A 20,309-nucleotide genomic window follows, 5' to 3' on the forward strand; every position below is an offset into this window, starting at 1 on the left:
GTAAAATTCATGTAGAAATTGAATCTAGAATTTATAAAAAGTCCCCCCTAAGAACCCCCAAATAGAAAAAGTAAGTCAATCTATTAAAAAAAATTGATCGAACATGAAGAGAGACATAGGGCCGATCATCCCCCGCTAGTTGATTTCGGTCCTTGTGGCCCCCCAGACGCGTGGATCCGCTGGAAACTCCCTTGAAACTCACGAGAAGGCAAACATTTCCTCGAGTTAAGGTCCTGGAAATGCTGGAACTGCACTGGGCCTATTTGACTCTCGATTAAACGCGTGAATATGGCGTCGGAACACACTGTGACTAAGGTTCTACTGGAATGGATCAACAGCTTCTCCCTGGGCAAAACCCTCCGTGCCACCGATGAGTTGACCGATGGAATCATCATCTGGGAAATTCTTCAGGATATTGACCCCCAATATTTTCTCGAAGAAATCCCAGAGCGCAACTCATCGGACCATTGGGTGGCCAAGTGGCAGAACCTGAAGCACATCCACAAACTATTGCTCACTTACATTCGGCACCAGAATGACGATGCCCTGCCCTCCGGTCTCGATCCGTCTCCCGATCTCGAAACTATCGCGGAAAAGGGCTCCGCTAAGGAGACAAATAAGCTGTTGAAGCTTCTCCTGATCGCGGCCATCAGCTCCCCCAACGCTGGAACATACGTGCAAACGCTACAGGAATTGAGCACCTCGACGCAGGAGGGGCTCAAAGATATTATCGAGGAAGCGCACAATGGACAATACGAACCGATGGACGCTGCGGACGAGCTGAGGGAGGATTTGGCCAAACGCGATCGCCCCGTGGACTTGGAACTGCAGTTTGAGGAACGGGTTGGCAAGGTTCTGGCTGAAAATGATCGCCTCACACACGAGAAGAAGGAGTTGGAGAAAGCGTTGGAGGATTTGCACAATCGTCTGGCGCGGCTTCAGGAGAACAACGACACTCTGCAGAACCGCCTTGCCTCCACCGAAGACCGCCTGGTTACATTGAAGTCTGGAAAGGGCGATATCGGGTTCAACGCAAAGGCATTGGAGAGCAAGACGCGTCAACAGGACGATTTAATTGCCTCCCAAGAGGCCAAGCTGAATGTAGCCCAGGACGAAATCGACAGCCTCCGCATGACTGTTGAGTCCCTGCGGGTCAAGAATCAGCGCTATCAGAAGCTGCAGGATGACTACGATGAGCTTCGCACTGAGAAGGATCATCTTGCGCGCAAGGCCAATGCGGCCGAGAAATACCGCCAGAAGCTTCAGGCCAGTCAAGACTTTGAGAAAGAGAACCAGACACTCAAGAACCAAATCAAAGATCTTCAGCAACAGCTGAAAGAGTCGGACTCGCAACAGCGGTGGTCCGCAGAGCGGGATGTGGAACTGGAGGAATACCGCAAGCTTCTGCCGCAAGTTGAGCAGGAATGCAACGAGATCCAGAACTTGAAGAAACAGCTCGAATTCAACAACCATGCTCTGACAGAGCGACTGGAAAGTGCGGATGAACAGCACGAGAGAGACGATGCTCTGATCAGCGAGCTACGTGAACGCTTAGGCGAAATGGATGGCTTGCCAGGCACTTCTTCTCCTGGCTCTGAGACACCGAAGATGCAAGGGACTTTGCATAAGGACTTTGAGGCAATTGGTGTCAAAGAGTCCCAACTGTGAGTGTACTCTTTGCCCTTTGGCTTTTATCTGCTGCTAACCATTGGCAGTAAATCCGACCATGATGACTTGAAGCGGGAAATGGAATCGCTCAAACCATCTTCAGCAGTAAGCCCACCAGGTACTTTCTTCGGTAACATGTTGATGCTAACTACTTTTAGCCGGGCTCTCACACCGGAGAGTTTTCTGAAAACTTTGCTGCATCTGTGCAGCTAGCACGCTCCGGATCCTCCCAAAGGTTTGATTGTCTGGTATCTCATCCCGATTGTATAGTTTACTGACATGCTCTACAGTGAGGACTACTGGAAATTATACGAGAACTATACCAATGCACTTAAAAAGATCGCAGAAGTCCAGGACACACTGGAAACAACCAAGAAGGATCTTTCCGATACACAGGCTGAACGTAAGTCCACCTTTCCATGGTTTTATGCCTCAAAATATTGACATCATTGCAGTCAGGCTTGTGAATATGGAACAGGTCGAGATGCTCAGAGGACTCGAAGAGCATAACTCAACCGAACTCACGAAAATTCGGGGTGACTGGGAGAATCTCACACAGAACGTCCACCACCTAGAGGCCGAAGTGGATGCCAGCCAGACACTGGTGCGCGAAGTCTGCGCGGAACGGGAGGAGCTGCGCAAGATGCTTGACAACAAGCAAAGCGAGATCAGCTCCGAAGACCAGGAAGTGATGAAAGAGATGCAAATGCTTCTGGGCGAGTTTGAAATCCACAATGGCGAGGGCGGCGAATTGCCCCAAAAATCAAGCTTTGAGCTCCTCAAACAATGTGCAGGCGTTCTGGAAAAGAATGTTGAACGACTCGCCCAGCGTGCAGAGGTCGGTTTTTTGCGGTTCCTGCTTCATCTTTGGTATACTAACTGAAACTCTGTTCTACAGTATATCCAGCAACAAAACGAATTGGTCAAATCACTTCGTGAGCGTATGAAGAATTACGAAGAAAATCTGGACAATGGCATTCCCAAGGAGCGAGAGGTACGTTGTTGAATGACGCAGTTCATGGCTATTGATTCCTTTGACTACGTTTGGCAGTAGCTGATCAAAACTCCAGCTCGAACTTCAGAACATTATTGACAACCAGGCTCGAGAACTCAGTCTCGTGGGCTCAGCATGGTATCACCTTCAGAGCCGATGGCAGAATAACAATATGACGGTATCGCGTTATCGCCATGGAGCCAGTACGGGAGATTCGAAGGGCTGGCTAGCAAAGCAAAGAAGCGCTGTTGCTGGTCAGTAGAATGGATGGCCTTTGGATCAATTTCAATGTTATTTTTTTGCATTTGCGTCTTTTCTTTTCTCTTTCGTTCTACGTTGGTTTGTATGTTGATATTCCCACTATACATCCTGTCTTATTCTTGTTGTTATTCCTATTTTTGTCCATACAAGCAATAGAGACTATGTGATTTAAATGGAAGTTTTGGCATCGGCTTCAGAGTGGTGATTTCATTTGCATGTAGATAGTCCAATCAATGGCTGTCCTTGTAATAAGTAGAGTGAGTTCGTCGCATTCCAAAAAATGTAAGCTACCTAGGTAGACCCCTGTCGAAATAAACATGTCTATGAGAAATACAAAAGCGGGCTGGGGAATTGACCTGGCCTGAGAAAAAGAAGAAAAAAGGGGGGATCAAACAATTATAAAAATACGGTCTCTATACAACTTGACCGAAAGCGGGAATCAAAGTCTGTGCCAGCCAGAAGCTGAAGACCAGCTTGGGACCTGTCATCAGCAGCTTGGGGGTCAGGCCCTTAAAGAAACTGGTGGGGCCCTCGTTCTTCATCATCTTGGAGATGATCTTCATGCCAGACTCGGGGTTCTCGAAGTTGCGGTTCTGGATACGGGTCTTGATGACATCGAGGGGAGCGGAAACGACCAGAGAGGCACTGGCACCGGCAACGGAGGCAACGAAGTTCTGGCCCCAAGTGGCCTTGTTGTAATCGCTCAGCTGCATCCATTCCTTGGCGAAGGCAGATCCACCGAAGAGCTGAGAGACATTAGTGATCGTACGGTCATAATGATAAACTGGGGGAGGAAACATACAGCGAAAGATCCAGGGGCGTTACGGGCAGCAGTCCAGCCAGCACCACGGTAAAGACCCATACCCTCATCGGCGATAATCTTGAAAAGGCCACGGCCACGGAAGGCCTCGGGGTTAGTCTGACGCTTAATCTTGAGGACGTCCAGAGGAAGGAGGACGATCTCTCCGATGCCGATCAAACTGAATTATCCGCGTCAGTAAATTTCCTTGTCCGCAGCGTTCCATTTGTCTCACCTTCCAGCAGTGGCGTGCATGATGGCCTTTCCGGTACCCTTTCCAAAGGCCTTATCGAAGTCGGCACCGTGGTGCTGAGCGAGATAGTCCCGGGCGAAAGGTTGACCACCATACTTGTAGATACGTTGAAGAACCTATTGTTTCAAAACATCATTAGCTGTGATTCTCACGCATTGAGATCACCATTGAGTAACAAACCTTGTAACCAGCAGCGTATCCGAGACCGGGGAACAGAGAGGTGAACTTGCGACCGATGGTAGCATTGGCGTGCTCCTTGAAGACAACCTTCTTGAAAGTGGCAGCATCGGCGATCTACCAAGGATCCAGGTCAGCAATAGATACACCCACATGGTATAGAGCCTTCAACGCACGCGAGTCTGGTTGCTCATCAATCGCTTAGCGGTGGTGTCAACCTGTGAATGTCAGTGCCGGAATCACAACAGGTTTCGAATCGAAGGGATATCGGTCATACAGGGTGGAAGATCATCAACTCAGCAATACCGGCAGAGCCTAATAGCAATCACAGGTTAGCAAAGTCATTTGTAATTCATCACGTCGTATGACTTACCGGAGCCAAGAAGACGAGCAGTGGCTGACTCCTTCTTAACATCACTGGAAGCGGCGGTAGGAGACATGATTTCCAATTGAAAAAAGAAAGAAGAATATCACCAAAAAAAATAACAAGTAAAGAACAAGTAGAGAATGACAACGCCGTTGATTGATTCAGGAACATGTTACTCGGAGTTAAATTTTATCAACAGGTTGACGCTAGTCCCGTTTCGGGGCCGCCATCGGAGAACTATTGATCTATACAAAGTACCTCACAGCTCCATATAACTAGCTATACAAGTCTATGGAGAACAACAATAAGGATAATGGACTACGTGGTATCTCCCTATACTAGTCCTCCATGGAGGATTACCTTTGTGTTCTAAAAAGAAAGGTAAAAAGAGATATATGGGATTCTACTCTGTAACCTTTGAATTTCGATACAGACAGTCAATCAATGTCACTTGGTCTGAATAAATTAATATACTGACTTACTGTCATTTATCTGTTATAAATATGATGAAATATAAAATAGATCATAGTCCTAATGCTAAGGATGTATATATATATCAAGTTCATACATATGTTAGTTAGATAGATAGTTATTATTACCTACGTATGGATAGATAGAGCAAAAATCCATCTCACTTATTGTTGGTAACACTTTAAAATTCCGTAACAACTTACTAAAAAAAAGATAAGCTGATAGCAGATGGAACAACAGAACAAAAACAAAAAAAAGAAATGACAAGAGTGGGATTCGAACCCACGCCTACAACGTAGATCAGGAAACTGGGAACAGTTATTGAGTTAAGGTGGACCTTAACCTGACGCCTTAGACCAACTCGGCCATCTTGCCAATTGGATGAAAGAGTCAGCAGATTATGGCTACATGAACGGAACAATCTAGAGCCCAGACATGCTGATCAAGTCATGCAAATAATCTCGGAGAACTTCTGAAGTTATGTGTTAGTACCCCCGAGTTTCCAGTCTACATAAAATGTGTAAATATCTGCTAGGGGAGACCCCAAGGGACTGATGGACACAACAGTGGTTGCTTGTTTGTACGTTTGCTTGCTATCCATGCTTGTCATGCCTATATATATATATATAGCATTTCCCCTCGAATATATCCCTTTCAATTGGAACTCCGACCATAAAGAGGCCTCTATCATTCGGAAGGAGACACTGATTACGGCTCCAATTCTTCGTCACTGCGACCCGACCCTACCAACACGGCCTGGGACAGCCGTTATTGAGGGAGTTCTCGGAGCCGTACTCGAGTATCACACTCTGCCTTTCTTAGTGAGTGCTGCATGTACCTGAACAGATCTCATTAAAAGGTTGCTAGAGCGAGCCTGCTCGACAAATTATGCGCCGCCTAATCATGCGTACTGGCGTGTCCGGGTAGAGAACCCGAAATCAGGACTGAGGTCTTCCAGGATCAGCCTCTCCTCAGCCCAGTTACGCAACAGAAACCCGGTGTCTCCCCCCCAATCAAAAACCCGGACGAGATCAATCCTGGCGGTATAGTGATCCAAATACAAGAGAAATGGGGCTACCTACGCTCAGAGTCACCGTGGGTGTCATTTGGTGATCCGATGAATCCTTGGACCGATTGCTGACTCTAAGCTGTATTAGGCCTCTCATGATCAAAGAAATCCTCGATGATACCGCAGACAAGAGGAGGGACTCGATCATCCTGCCCGCTGCTTTCTGTAGTATATATGTATAAATTAGCGGCCGAAGCAGAGGACGTCGTTTGTATACCAATGTACCCACACAACGAAGTTTTAATCAAGCGAATGCAGTATCAAAACGCACAGTGTAACATTATAAAACAGTATCTCCTTCGCTGCTACTCTCTACACCATCACACTCATTTCATTTTGTATATATTGTTATAAATTTGTGAGAGTATAAAGGTGCTACCCTACATAGACATAGTACAATGAGGGACCATTCAAATTATAATGTTTATTTTATTTAGGCACTTGTTTATGAGTTTCGATTTACATTAATGAATGGACGTTCCACAAGGCACGATCAGCAAGCCTCGTACGTTCATATTGACCGAGATCATCCATACATGCATAGGTACATAGTATGTGTTGCATACAAATAAGAATGGAGGGGATGCAGGAACAGCTCAGATCTCTTTGCTAATCACGCCATCTCTCGTAAACAGACCCCGCCAATTTGCTCAACTTTCCTCCTTTTTGACTCATTATTCTTTCATTTGACTCCTTATTCCTTCATCTGACTTCTTGTCCTTTCAATTGACTTCACTCTGCCCTTCTTCCTTTACTTCACCCCAGATAATCAGTAAGTACCCCACCAAAGTGGCTGCTTATGGGACCGCTGGCTGATTGTTTTAGTCCCCAACTTCCCCCGCATTTACAAAATGGCGGAACAGAATCTCCACTTCGATACCCTGCAGCTTCACGCCGGGTAAATTCTCCAACCTCTCACTGAAAACCAACTGAATTCTGACACAAACAAGCCATGAGCCAGATGCAGCTACAAATTCCCGAGCTGTTCCCATCTACGCGACCAGCTCCTATGTCTTCAATGACTCCGCCCACGGTGCGAGGCTCTTCGGTCTCAAGGAGTTCGGCAACATCTATAGCCGCATCATGAACCCGACTGTGGATGTCTTTGAAAAGCGAATTGCTGCCCTGGAAGGTGGCGTTGCTGCCATTGCTGCCTCCTCGGGTCAGTCCGCTCAGTTCATGGCCATTTCGGCCCTCGCCCATGCGGGTGATAACATTGTTTCCACTTCCAACTTGTATGGTGGCACCTACAATCAATTCAAGGTTATGTTCCCGCGGCTTGGTATCACTACCAAGTTCGTGCAAGGGGACAAGGTTGAGGATATTGTTGCTGCCATCGATGACCGGACCAAGGCCGTTTATCTCGAGTCCATCGGTAATCCTCGTTACAATGTTCCTGACTTTGAGGCCATTGCCAAGGCTGCCCATGAAAAGGGTGTTCCCGTTGTGGTATGTAATTATGTTAGAACACGGCAACGGTAAAACACTTACGAATATTTAGGTTGACAACACCTTCGGAGCTGGTGGTTACTTCGTCCGTCCCATCGACCACGGCGCCGATATTATAGTTCACAGCGCTACAAAGTGGATTGGTGGCCACGGCACCACAATCGGTGGTGTAGTCATTGACAGCGGAAAGTTCGACTGGGGTAAGAACGCTGCCCGTTTCCCTCAGTTCATTGAACCATCCGAGGGATACCATGGATTGAAGTTCTGGGAGACGTTTGGTTCTATTGCCTTTGCCATCCGGGTGCGCGTTGAGATCCTCCGCGATCTTGGATCTGCACTAAACCCTTTCGCCGCCCAACAACTTATTCTCGGTCTGGAGACCTTGAGCCTGCGATGTGAGCGACACGCATCTAACACTATTGCTCTTGCGAAATGGCTGGAGAAGAACGAGAACGTCAGCTGGGTCTCTTACCCTGGTCTAGAGAGCCACCCGTACCATGAGCTTGCCAAGAAGTATCTGAAGCGTGGCTTTGGCGGTGTGCTGTCCGTTGGTATCAAGGGCGGTGCTGCTGCTGGTGCCCAGGTTGTGGATAACTTCAAGCTTATTTCCAACCTTGCCAAGTATGATATGTCCCAGTTCTTCTTTCTGCCTCGACGGTATAGTTACTAACCTGTCACAGTGTTGGTGACTCCAAGACCCTGGCCATTCACCCCTGGTCGACCACACACGAGCAGCTCTCAGAGCAGGAACGTCGTGATTCGGGCGTGACTGAGGATGGAATCCGCATCTCAGTTGGCACAGAGTACATCGGCGATATCATCGCCGACTTTGAGCAGTCCTTCAAGGCTTCACAGGCTGTACCAGATCGCACCGCTTGAAACACGGGATGTAAAAACGTGCATAAAGGAATGATAACAAGAAACTAGGACCTGATAACGACATACCCAAGTAGATCTGATGCAATGTGATCTTAATGAACTATTTTCTAGGATTGTGTTGAATGCTGCTCTGACCTGACCACTAGAAATGTGTGGAAAGCTCTGTTTTTCATTATCCTTGGTTCTGGCAATTTATAGGGATCTAAACATGACCACTACACTTCTGGCCTCGATAACGATCCAGCGAACTTTTTATGTTTCTATCTCGGTATTAGATTCGTTAGATCTTTAGCTACTATCCTCCCGGTCGGCACCTATCGTACGGCGACCCTCCCTGCTCTAGCTTCTTAGCGCACTTAATAAAGCCATGTATATATAGCTAAGCTTATTTTCAGCCTAGAGTTATTCTAGTTTACTAATGTATGTAATCTGTAGGCAATAGCTATTAGTTCAGTCCCACACATACGGCCCCTCCTTTTGTTGATGAGCCTCTTAGTTCGAGAAAGTAATTCGGTGTCAAAATAAACAAAACAAAATAAAGTAGAAAAAAGGCATAGTAACATATGTGAGCCGTTGGAATCACGAAATGGGCTACTTGACAGTCTTTAATAGCTATAGCAGCGTTTACTTCCTTATGCAGTCTGCTTATCCATTCTTTGTCATGACTAGCGCATCTGACCTCTGGCCGCTATGCACCTGGGCAAGATGCGTTAACGCCGCTTAGGGCGCACGTCCCTCCTCCTGGCCGCAATATTTAGCTAACAGCGGGCTGTGTAGTTGTTGCTTGCGTCCAAGCCAGCCCAAGTTCGGTCGATGGGCAGGTAAAGACACTGTTTCATTCGGTGGCGATGGTTGGAAAAGAGATCGTGACAAGGCTGCTTGTGTCTAGGAACACGGTCGCAGGCTTTCCAGATAGGCAGAGCGGACGCCAGGAGAATAGGGCTTGAAGAGAAGACATTCTTACACTCCCATGAGAAAGGTTCTTCCCAATCGCTGCGCATCGGCTTTCAACAATCCTTGACGCTGGCATTCCGCCCCAAACAATTCGTCAATCTCAGACCGTAAATCGCGCATCAAGACCTTTGGATCCAACATACGCTCTAGACAGCGAAGTACTAAGCTTCTAATCACGGTGATAAACGAGATTGGCAAGGCATCGGTATCGTACTCATATCGGATGCCCAAGCCACAGTCATCGACCTGCCATTCGAATAGACATGAGAACTTCGAACCTTGTGCGGAAACCTGAACTGGTTTCACCCCCTTTATGGAGAGGGGGGTTTCACCGTTACCACAAGTCCGTTGGTCGTGGAAGGTGACCACACAGTCGAATAAGGGTTGTTGCTGTCGTTGCGTGAGATTGAGGTGGCTTGGAAAGGGTAGTCCTAGATGGTTCAGCAGCGATGGCCAGGGAAGAGCATTTGCCAGCGCAGACTGAGATGATGATCGAACTTCTTCAAGAGCGTTCTCAGTTGTAGAATCTGCCTCGCACAGCAGAACTCTAACAGGCAAAGGTTGAAGGAACAATCCAACCACTTCCATGTCTTTTGGGTCAGAGCGGTTCATGTATGGAGACCCAAGGAGTACATCATATCGGCCACATATAGTCTGAAGGACGACACCTACTACTGCCAAGCCAAATTGATGCAGTGTAGTTCCTTTGAGAGAGGTAACAGCGAGGAGGCTTTTGTAGAACGGTGGGGGAATCGTCTGGAACACGGACTCTCCACGGTAGGATCGGGGCGATGGGATCTCCGTGGGAGTATCTGTAGTCGAATCGCCCTTCAAAGAAATGCCCTTCAAATAAGAACTCCAAAATGATAATCTATCATTGTCAACAGGCTGGTTCCAGACCGTGCAGTCGAAGTACTCGCGCCCAATGGGCTCCAATTTCCGACCGTAGTACACAGTGGCGGTCTCGCGCAAAATCACATTGAACGAAGTCAGGTCACACACAACATGCGAGGCACAAATGACGAGCTGATTTGGGGAAACCACGGCGCGGATAGGGCTCTCTTTCTGAAGAACGAAGGGTGTGTTGATATATTCTGCAACGTCAAGTTCTTCCACGACAGGCACGGTGATCGAGTCGGTTGTAATTGAGCGTAGTACCTTGCTTTCAAGAGTCGTAAACCTGGATCGCAGAATTCGATGGCGATTTAAGACTATCTGGAGCGCAGATGCCAGCTTTGGGACGTCAACATCATTTGAGAGCTCCGCAAAGTAAGGTACATTGAAGCTCGACGTTGTCGGTGAGTGTTCATAACGATGTATCCACTCTATCTCAGCTGGAGAAGGAGTCTCGAGACCAAGCGATCGAGTTTGAGCTTCCTGTAATGCCAGTGGTGTGCTGCCTAGCTGTGACTCGCTCTGAGTCTGAATAAGATGAGTTAGATCCCGGAGCGTGGATGCGGATATGATATCTTTGACGGTGACTGGGATATTGAAAAGGCTCTTTATACGAGCAGCCAGGGCAAGCTGGAGGAGAGAATGTCCTCCAAGGACGGCGAAATCATCTGCGCTTGATATTTGCGTCGTGGAGTCCAATGTCAACAATTGTCTCCAGATGCCTGCGAGGGTTTCCTCTAGAGAGTTCAACGGCTGAATTGATCTGGGAGCGAGATCCATGTGATTCTTTGGGACAAGTCCCTTAAGATCAATTTTGCCGTTTTGTGTTCGAGGCAACTTTCTCAGGGCGTAAACGCTTTTCGGAGCCGAATGAGGTGGCAACGCTACGGCCAGCTCACGTTTCAGTAACTTTGTATCAATTTCTGGCTCAACCCAGAGCACAACAGCGCCATTCTCTGTGACTGCAATGGCCTTGGAGACCGAGGGCATTGTCTGATAAACAGCTGCTGGGATGTCGTCCAAGTTGATACGGTATCCTCGAAGTTTGACCTGCCGATCGTCTCGACCACAGCAATGCAGGTTTCCATTCGCATCCCAGAAGCCAATATCCCCCGAGCGGTACATCATTTCTTGGTTTGATCCCATGCAAAATGGATCTGGTACAATTTCTTCCGATGTCTTTTTTTCCATACCAAGGTATCCACGGGATATTTGAACTCCGGCAATGTATATTTCTCCAACGGTCAGTGTGGGTTGTAGCTCTAATTGGTTATTGAGAACGTATATGCGCGCTGATGGCAAAGGTCGCCCGAGGGTCACTGGAACACCAGGCTTCAGAGGATGATGGCAGACCAGAAGGGAAGCCTAAAAATGAGTATTGGCTTTGTCAACTATGAATGTGGGTCGCATTGCTTACTTCTGTGGGTCCATAGATATTATAAAGCTCTCTGCCTGAAGCCCATCGCTCGACCAAAGCCCCTGGCACAGGTTCCCCGCCGAAATGAATCTTTGTCAACATCAGCGACAAAGTTATATCCTAACATTCGTATTTGCAAGAGGATAACATACCGATTTTAAATTGGGGTAGTCTCGTGGGTCCAACTCTGCAGCCAGAGAAGGGGTAAGGATTGCTACTTCTGCATCTGACAGGTGAGAGAATTTATCGTCTTTTCCTCGGGGCAGTATCAGAGTAGCTCCAAAACAGAGAGTTGAGAGAATCTCGTGAATACAGCCATCGAATCCTGGAGAGAGCATCTGACTGATTCGTGTGCCAGGACGGCTTGTGGGCCGAGCGGCCGTGGAGGCATAAAGGGCAGCAACACTTCGATGCCTACACAGCACTCCTATAACTAGTCAGCATCTCCTTGTCATGTAGAATATTTTCTGAGATGCACCTTTAGGCTGGCCGGTGGACCCAGAAGTGAAACATAGATAAGCCGTAGAATGGGGGTGCGGTAACCTGGTTTGACAATCCGCTGGCTTGATGTTGCTGTTCAACAGATGATCTATCGCTAGGGTAAGTGGACCATGTGGTACAGCTTTCTCCATGTACGAAGTATCCGGAAGCAATAAAATTCTGGCACCACTGCGTTCAAGAAGCTGAAGACGGTATTCCTCAGGGTACGATGCGTCCACCGGGCAGTAAATCGTGTTGGCTTGCATGGCAGCAAGCATTCCCACAATCCAGTTGCTAGATCTGTCTGCCAGGACCGCAACGACTGCCCCAGCGGGTATGAGGAAAGTAATGATGTTCGCGATTTTATCCACACGTTCAGCCAGTTGAGTATATGTCAGTTCCTTCTCCGCGGCTCGAATGGAGATTTCGGGAGCATGTTGCCAGGCTGAATATTGGAACAAACTGCTGATAGTTTGTCCCGTGTTTCGTGTGAAGCTGGAGGTTGAACTGCTGTTCCCGGCGGCCAGTATCTTCTCGCGCATATGTGAGGGAAACTTCGAGTCGAGACACTGCTGCACAGAGAGCTGTCCACGAATGAGGGAGTGCAAGATGCTCCCATAGATATCTGCCATGTCTTGCACTTGACTTGGTGAAAACTTATCGGTCCGATAGAAGAGGCTGATGCCTCCATTTGGGTCGATGACCAGGTTGAGAGGGACATTTGCAGTGTTTTTAAATGACGGCTCTTGGAGGCACTTTATGGCTGTTGTTCCTTTCCTAAGCCCACCATCTTGAACGGTAACGGTGGTAGAAAATGTTGGTATGTTTGATGGAATTTCTGACACGTGAACACTGGCCAGGTCTTGGATTTCACAATGAATCTGGTGCAAGAAACTCTCAGCAGACAAGGACCTGTCAACCTGAACAAGGACAGGCAAAGTTTGTATCAACGGCCCTATCATGGTGTCTGCCCACGAGAAGGGGAGATTGCGGCCTGAGAAGACACTTCCGTACACGATTGTGTCCGAATTGGTGTAGGTTGTGAGAAGCAGTATCCATGCAGCATTGAAGATGGCCGCTGGGGTGACGTTCACAGTGCAGGCGTATTCAATGACTTTCTCCCGATCTACACCGTCATGCACGGAAACCTGAGCATGACCAGCTTGACGTGGGCTAAGACTGGTGTTAAGAGACGCTATGTCGCCACATGCATCAGAAAACAGTGTCTTTCGGTCATTCCAAAAGACCTGGAGGTCTGTATTCGTTGCATGTCGTAGGTGCTCCATATCCCGCGCCGCAACTGTGAAAGGGAGAGACCCTTCGAAGGGTTGACCTTCAAGGGCGGCATCCACTTTCTGGAAAATCAAGGAAGCTGAAAATCCGTCGACCAAGGCGTGATGTACAGTCCAAACCACGGTGATTTGACCTCTGCTGAGCTCATTGCCTTCGTAGTGTAGAACAGCAAAATTACTGCTCAAGTCGGCACGACGGAGTAATCTCTTCAAGGTCACCTCAATATCGTGATGGGATTTCACCGTTGTCTCTTCCCAATTGAACGTAGCTTGTGGCAGCAGCTTCTGGGTAGGCTCCTCCGTCGACCAGCTGAAAGAAATACGAAACATTGGCTCAACTGAGACGACGGCCTCCCATGCCTTTTTGATCCGGTCAATATCAGCCGTAGCATAATGAGAAAGGTGTTGCACATAGTTCATCTCCGGGTTGTCCATCGTAGGTAGGAGGAGGGCCTTCTGAAGTGGTGTGATCTTTGACTCCTGCTGACACTGTAGACTGGAATTTTGCAAGGGAATATGCGATCTCTGCTCAATACACCGATCAATCAACGATTGGATGGACGGTTCCAAGAGGACGTGCCGCACAGGCACTGTAAACCCATATTGACGACATAACGAAGATATCTTGATAGCGGCCAAGGAGTTGATTCCATAGCTGATTGCAGATTGCTTGACGTCGATCCGGTCAATCGAAATGTTCGCCGCTAGAGATAAGGCTGTTATTACAGCTTCGCTAAGTGTTGAGATAGGAGATATTGGATTATCCATCGTTGAGCCAACAGATTTTGTGATGATTGATTTCAAGGCCTTGACATCAGTCTTGCCGTTCATTGTTGGAAGGGATTTCAGAATTAGGAGGTAGTCCGGGACCATGTAAGCTGGGGAATTCTTTTTCCAGCTGGCAAGCAGACTAGTTGTGTCGACGGTACTTGGACCAACTACCGAGACTAGATGACCATTGAAAAGAAGTGAAAACGAGAAGCTGAGACGGTCGTCAAGCTGCAACACCTTGGCATCAACATCCTGGGCGAGGTTGACAAGAAATCCACGAATCTTTGTGATCCTGTCCCTTCGGCCAAGGAATTCCAATTCGCGAGAGCCCGAATCTGTAGCGACCCACTTGGCCATATCGCCAGTGCGATATACTCTCTCACCCCGGTACAAGATGAACTTTTCATTGTTTAGATTTTCGTCGTCCCAATACCCACTCGCAAGGCATCGACCCGCGACAAACATCTCGCCTTCCACTCCGAATTCCTTGATCAGCTGCATATCTTGATCAACTAGCATGACAGAAGACGATGGAATACATTGCCCAAGTCGAGTGGTATAATGCAGTCCGGTCTTGCTATCTGTTTGAAGGGCGCCTGTCAAGATGGTACATGTGGCCTCTGTTGGCCCATAGGCAATCCAGATTTCTGGTGTTGTTTTTCGCCAGTCTGTGATTAGCTTTTGCGATGGAGTCTCGCCACCTAGCACAATTCTTTGAAGTCTGGGGTAATGGTAAACACCACTTGGTGGAGTCAACACATCGAGGATGGAGGGTGTGACGGCAAAAATGTTGACTGTCTCTGCACGATCTTGCATGTTGAGTGGATTTCCAAGAACAACTGTTCCACTGTTGCAAAGGGTACTGAAAAGTGCACCCATGAAGGCTGTTTATTTGATCAGTAATAATACTTTCACTAAATGAAGTAGCCACTTACCGTCAAACGCGATAGAGAGTACAAGAAGCAGGCGATCACCTAGTGATACTCCGAAATTGAATTGTGGAGAAGAAACCAGGTTCATTACCGAGAAATGTGTCAAAACCACTCCTTTTGGTTTGTCGGTTGTCCCGGAGGTGAATATAACGCACATTGTGTCTGTCTGACATTCGTCGCACCGAGAGACAGCAGCGGTTTCATTAACGTCCCAGTCTCTCATGCTTTCCACAGAAACACACCTGATTCGCCGATTTTTTATGTCAGGCCGGTCTCCAGTGTATACAATTACGTCCGCCTCGACTTTGTTGAGAACATAATCGATCTTCTCTTGGGGCCATTGAGCGCGATCGATGGGCACATAAGATGCACCAGCTTTGAGGATTCCAAGAACGCCTATCACCATGTCAACGCAAGAACTTGCTAGCAACGGAATGGGCTTTCGTTTCTCGATGCCAACACCGCGGAGACGGCTGGCTAGTCTTGAGGAATCGAGGTCCAACTGTTGATATGACAAGCTGGAGTCCTTTCCATCTTCTACTGCAAGTTGAGAAGGGCTCCTTTGAACGGAAGTGCGAAACAATTCCAGAATGGAATGTAAGGTCATTTTTCTGAAAAAAAATATTAAGTGCGACAAGAAAAGCGACAAGAACCGTGAGCAGGCGCCCTTCAGTAGAATGTCCAGTTCATTACGATATCCTCTTAACCTCATTATATATCTATCATGTAAGCTCCCATGAAGCCCCGAAACCCCGGGACCCAGGAACCCGATCAGAGATCCGTAGAATGTGGTGATGATCAGGTTGCAGGAGTGGAGAATGTCATTCCTTGCGTCTGCATGTTTCAATACGTGCTTGGTCCAAGGAATTTAGACAAAAAGCAAGGGAATGAAGCTAGTCAGTGCACAGAAAGGGGGCGGCAGCAGATGTGTCAGGAAGTGTGATATTGGTACGCCGCTGAATGGTATGTGGTTGCTAGATCCCAGGGAAGTCCAGACCGCCAGTTTGGTTCTCGAACGACAGCAGGCTGGTCAGTTGCTTGATTCCAAATCATTGGGTGAACCCATATCTTGTCATAGTTTCGTTTCTTTAGTGAGCCACTCTGGACAACTCAACTACTCACTTCCGAAAATGTCGCACGGCTTCTATCCTCCAAGGGCTATTCCCCTGGACACTAAACCGTTGTTTGGTGACACTATAGTTACAATCGAGGACTTTGAACCCACCGAACCCTCCCACGCTCTTCCACACCTTAGCCCCGAAGATGCCGGCGCCATAAGAGAGTGGAATAAAACTATTCCTAGCAAAGTTAGCCTATGTGTGCATGACCTCATTCAATCTCGTGGCCTGTCGCAGCCAGAAGCTGTGGCAGTTTGCGCCAGTGACGGACAGCTCACATATCGTGAGCTGGACATCATGTCGTCCGCGCTGGCGACTCAGCTCGTCAATTATGATATGGGCCCAAATCGGATCGTACCCCTCATCTTCGAGAAGTCTATGTGGACTACCATAGCTTTGTTGGGTGTCATGAAGGCAGGTGGAGCATTCCTCCTTGTCGATATTGCCCACCCAGTTGCACGGCTAAGAGAAATACTTGATATTACTACTGCAAAACTCGTCATTGCTTCCGAGACGCAGGCTGTGCTTGCTCGACAGCTCGATTTGAAGGTGGTTTATTTAGGCGTCAATGTGAATGCACCAAACAAGACTGAGTCATGCACTCAGTTGGCGCCAGTCCCTCCCCACCGTCCTGCCTACTGTGTTTTCACATCTGGTTCAACCGGGAAGCCGAAAGGCTTCTGCGTTCAGCATGATGCTTTTGCGACGATGGCTGCAGTTGTCCCAGAGGCCTTCGGCCTCTCTTCGACTAGTCGTGTGTTCCAATTCGCCTCTCATGCTTTTGACGCAAGTGTTTTTGAGTATCTTGCGTGTCTCGTGATGGGTGGCTGTTTATGTATCCCTTCCGAGTCTGCTCGTTCGAGCTCTCTTGCCGAAGCCATCAATGTATTCCAAGCTGATTGGACCATCCTAACTCCATCCGTGAGCCGCATTATATCACCTGCCCAAGTGCCCACGCTGCGCACCCTCGTCATGACAGGGGAGCCTATGAGAGAGGATGACGTTGAGAGATGGTCTGGTAATCTGAGACTTGTTAATGGATATGGACCTTCGGAGTGCGCTGTTTGTTGTTCTGTCTGCCCATCCGTCACTTCTGCCACTGAGCCTGGTCAAATTGGCCGTGCACTTGGAGCTGTCCTATGGCTTGTCGACCCGGAAGACCACGAGAAACTGGTGGAAATTGGTGCAGTGGGAGAGATTCTGGTTGAAGGACACACTGTAGGAAAGGGGTATCTTTCCAACCAGGAACATACATCAAAGAGTCTTATTGACCCACCTTACTGGCTAACAACGTTCCGCCAGGCCCCATGCAGCCAAGTATACAAAACTGGTGACTTAGCCGTGTACCTCCCGAATGGAACGTTGCAGCTTCGTGGAAGGAAAGACACTCAGGTCAAGATCCGAGGCCAAAGAGTAGAGTTGGTCGAGGTAGAGCAGCGACTGAGGAACCTTTACCCTCGTGACATGCAGGTTGTGGCTGAAATAGCCAAAACAGCTCAGGAACCAGTACTCGTGGCTTTTGTGTGCCATTCCAAATCTTCAGAACCTGGCAATTCTATTCTGAGCCCGCCTAGTGTTTCTTTCCATGCCACGGCCCAGGAAGCCGCGAACACGTTACGCCAAACCGCACCTGATTACATGGTTCCCTCTACATTCTTCCCCGTCAACTTTATTCCAACCACCATTACAGGCAAGACCGATCGCCGGCAGCTGCGGCTTGCGGTGGAAAGACTATCTCGGCTGGAGCTTGCTGAATATAATGCTCCTGCCGCGGCCCAGGACAATCGACAGCTCGTTTCAGACCCGACACAAATAGCTTTGCGAAAGCTATGGTGCCAGGCGCTTCACTTGGATGGTGATGGTAATGACATCGGGCCGAAGCATAACTTTTTCCATCTCGGTGGCACTTCAATCGATGCAATGAAACTTGCGTCTTTGTGTCAAAAGAATGGGTTTAAAATCCGAGTTTCAACCATTCTGACCAACCCTGAGCTCGACAAAATGTCCTCAATGATTTATAACCATCATGATGAAGGCGAATGGCTTGTCAACCCGATAAACTCTGTACAGGGCGTCAAAGAAGAGCTGATCCAAGCTAAGCTTGTATCCTCGGCGGATACGGTTGACATTTTCCCCAGCACTGAATTCCAGAGATGGAATTTGCAACAGCCCTGCGATCACCTCTCTATCCGACTTCCGGCGGCACTGGATATCTCACGCCTAGAAGCTGCGTGGAAAAAAGTTCTGAAAAGACATGCAGCCCTGCGAACGGGATTTCTGTCCTGGAAGAAACACACATTCCAGGTTGTCCAGCATCATTTTGAGCTCTCTTTGGAACGAATTGATGTTGATGAGGATCTATCCTGCGCCATTGAAAAGCTGATTCGTGAGCCGTCACGCCAGTTCCCATGCCCTGGAACACCGCCATTCCATCTCACTTTGATGTCGAGCCTTCAACATCGGGTCCTCTTGGTCCGTATAAGCCACGCCCAATATGACGGGATCTCATTGCGGATTCTTTATCGCGACTTAATGACTGCCTATGCTGGGAAGGACCTGGTGCAAGGGACAGACTTCCCTGACTACATGCGAGTTCGCTGTGCTCAAGGCACGTCGAAATCGTTCGACTACTGGCGCAAGGTTTTAGACGGGGCCACCATGCCAACTTTGTGGCAGCCCCGCCCAGGTCCACCAGGCTGTCTCTCTCTCCACATGCAAGACATACAACTCCCCTTGCCCCCCACGGGAATTACTCGTGCCACCTTACTTATGTCCGCCTGGGCTTGGGTTCTGGCTGTCATCACTGGCCGATCGGACGTCGTTTTTGGGTATGTATCCAGTGGTCGGGACGTTCCATTGGATGGTGCAAATGACTTCATTGGCTCGGCTGTCACTACGGTACCCTTGCGCCTCATCATCCAAAGATCGTGGTCAATTGCCGATTTCCTCTGGGCGATTCAGATGCAACGGATATCGAACGCCCAATATGAAGTCGTGGACTTCGAGGACATAGTTCTTCAAAGCACATCATGGTCTGCAGGCACGCAGCTTGATAGCGTGTTTTCCTATGAAGATTTTGGTGCAAGTTCTGAAATCTTGCTTGAAGGCATCCACTGTCCCTCCCAATTCCATTTCCAGAAAGCGCCCACTGTACCTTACGCATTGATTAACCCCCAAGAGGACGCCATTAGCGTCAGGGTCGCCGGCCGCACAGATTTTCTTTCCCAAGATGAAGCGGTGAGGCTTTGCGAAATGCTCTGCACAATCGCCATCCAATTTGCGAAAACACCCGATCGGGCCCTGCCGTGGGAGAGTTTGGTGGAGGCTCCACCTCCAGCAAAGGGTCAGACATCGTGAGATGCGATCGATCTACATTATAGAAAATGACAGCATTGTTTACGTTTCTTTTCAATTGTTGATCTCACAGTCTCTAGATCTTGTTCGGTAAACTGCAAGGGATATATGCAAGCCAGGTGGAATGACTCTTGAGGTCTCATTTGACGAAGCCAACCTAGTCATAGCATTTAGCCGAGAATTGCTAGCTCCTTAGCCAATCGGAATAATACCAGTCGCGAGATCATGGTGCAGTCTAGCTTTGTAGATCACGCTTCATTCTGTCAGCGTTCCTTCCTTCCATTGCTCTTTCAGTGTGATTTTGTTCTTCGTTGGGTTTGCATTGTGTTACTACAGTCTATAAATTATTTTAATTGCGCTGAGACATACACTTATCTGCAGAACTTTTGATCAGCCACATGACCAGGAATCGATCATCTACTCTATAGACCTTGGTATATATAGAGCTCCTTCATTCTGCATCATCCCTTGCGGCCCCCACCCGCCCTCATATTGGTGATGGTCTCAGGCTAGCGATTAAGTTAACATTCTTTTTTTTTTTTTTTCTTTTTCATTTTTGAGATGCTTCCGTATGATTCGTGGCAAGTGTATGATTTTCGACTGTAATGCTCCGCAGGCCATCTTCTAGATTCACCCTGACATGAGTGCTGCATTTCGGATATGTGACCGATGTCGATTGTAGCCAGACCGACATTTGATGGCGAAGATCA

At 48.2% G+C, this 20,309-nt stretch overlaps 5 protein-coding genes across 5 annotated transcripts; 3 read left to right on the forward strand and 2 right to left on the reverse strand.

Annotated features, from left to right (window-relative positions):
- Window positions 1-288: 288 nt before the first annotated feature.
- Window positions 289-2,924, forward strand: N7529_002924 (putative microtubule binding protein HOOK3; the record flags this gene model as incomplete). Its single annotated transcript, XM_057238452.1, has 7 exons — window positions 289-1,664; window positions 1,716-1,773; window positions 1,827-1,916; window positions 1,939-2,071; window positions 2,124-2,506; window positions 2,567-2,662; window positions 2,739-2,924. The coding sequence occupies 7 exons, from the start codon at window positions 289-291 to the stop codon at window positions 2,922-2,924; spliced, it is 2,322 nt and encodes a 773-aa protein (XP_057101063.1).
- A 412-nt stretch (window positions 2,925-3,336) lies between these two features.
- N7529_002925 (putative mitochondrial GTP/GDP transporter Ggc1) lies at window positions 3,337-4,592 on the reverse strand (the record flags this gene model as incomplete). The annotated part of the gene is made up of 7 exons (XM_057238453.1): window positions 3,337-3,669; window positions 3,726-3,903; window positions 3,958-4,091; window positions 4,156-4,269; window positions 4,329-4,370; window positions 4,430-4,467; window positions 4,526-4,592. 7 exons carry the CDS (start codon window positions 4,590-4,592, stop codon window positions 3,337-3,339), a joined length of 906 nt encoding a protein of 301 aa, XP_057101064.1.
- Window positions 4,593-6,910: 2,318 nt separating this feature from the next.
- N7529_002926 (O-acetylhomoserine aminocarboxypropyltransferase/cysteine synthase family protein) lies at window positions 6,911-8,387 on the forward strand (the record flags this gene model as incomplete). Its single annotated transcript, XM_057238454.1, has 4 exons — window positions 6,911-6,957; window positions 7,010-7,508; window positions 7,561-8,129; window positions 8,189-8,387. 4 exons carry the CDS (start codon window positions 6,911-6,913, stop codon window positions 8,385-8,387), a joined length of 1,314 nt encoding a protein of 437 aa, XP_057101065.1.
- Window positions 8,388-9,347: 960 nt separating this feature from the next.
- Window positions 9,348-15,734, reverse strand: N7529_002927 (uncharacterized protein; the record flags this gene model as incomplete). The annotated part of the gene is made up of 5 exons (XM_057238455.1): window positions 9,348-11,600; window positions 11,653-11,772; window positions 11,805-12,079; window positions 12,131-15,079; window positions 15,131-15,734. The coding sequence occupies 5 exons, from the start codon at window positions 15,732-15,734 to the stop codon at window positions 9,348-9,350; spliced, it is 6,201 nt and encodes a 2,066-aa protein (XP_057101066.1).
- A 523-nt stretch (window positions 15,735-16,257) lies between these two features.
- N7529_002928 (non-ribosomal peptide synthetase) lies at window positions 16,258-19,602 on the forward strand (the record flags this gene model as incomplete). The annotated part of the gene is made up of 1 exon (XM_057238456.1): window positions 16,258-19,602. One exon carries the CDS (start codon window positions 16,258-16,260, stop codon window positions 19,600-19,602), a length of 3,345 nt encoding a protein of 1,114 aa, XP_057101067.1.
- Window positions 19,603-20,309: the final 707 nt, after the last annotated feature.

The sequence above is a fragment of the Penicillium soppii genome, assembly GCF_028829465.1.
Source record: "Penicillium soppii strain IBT 18220 chromosome Unknown utg000003l, whole genome shotgun sequence".
In the NCBI taxonomy this organism is placed as follows: Eukaryota; Fungi; Ascomycota; class Eurotiomycetes; order Eurotiales; family Aspergillaceae; genus Penicillium; species Penicillium soppii.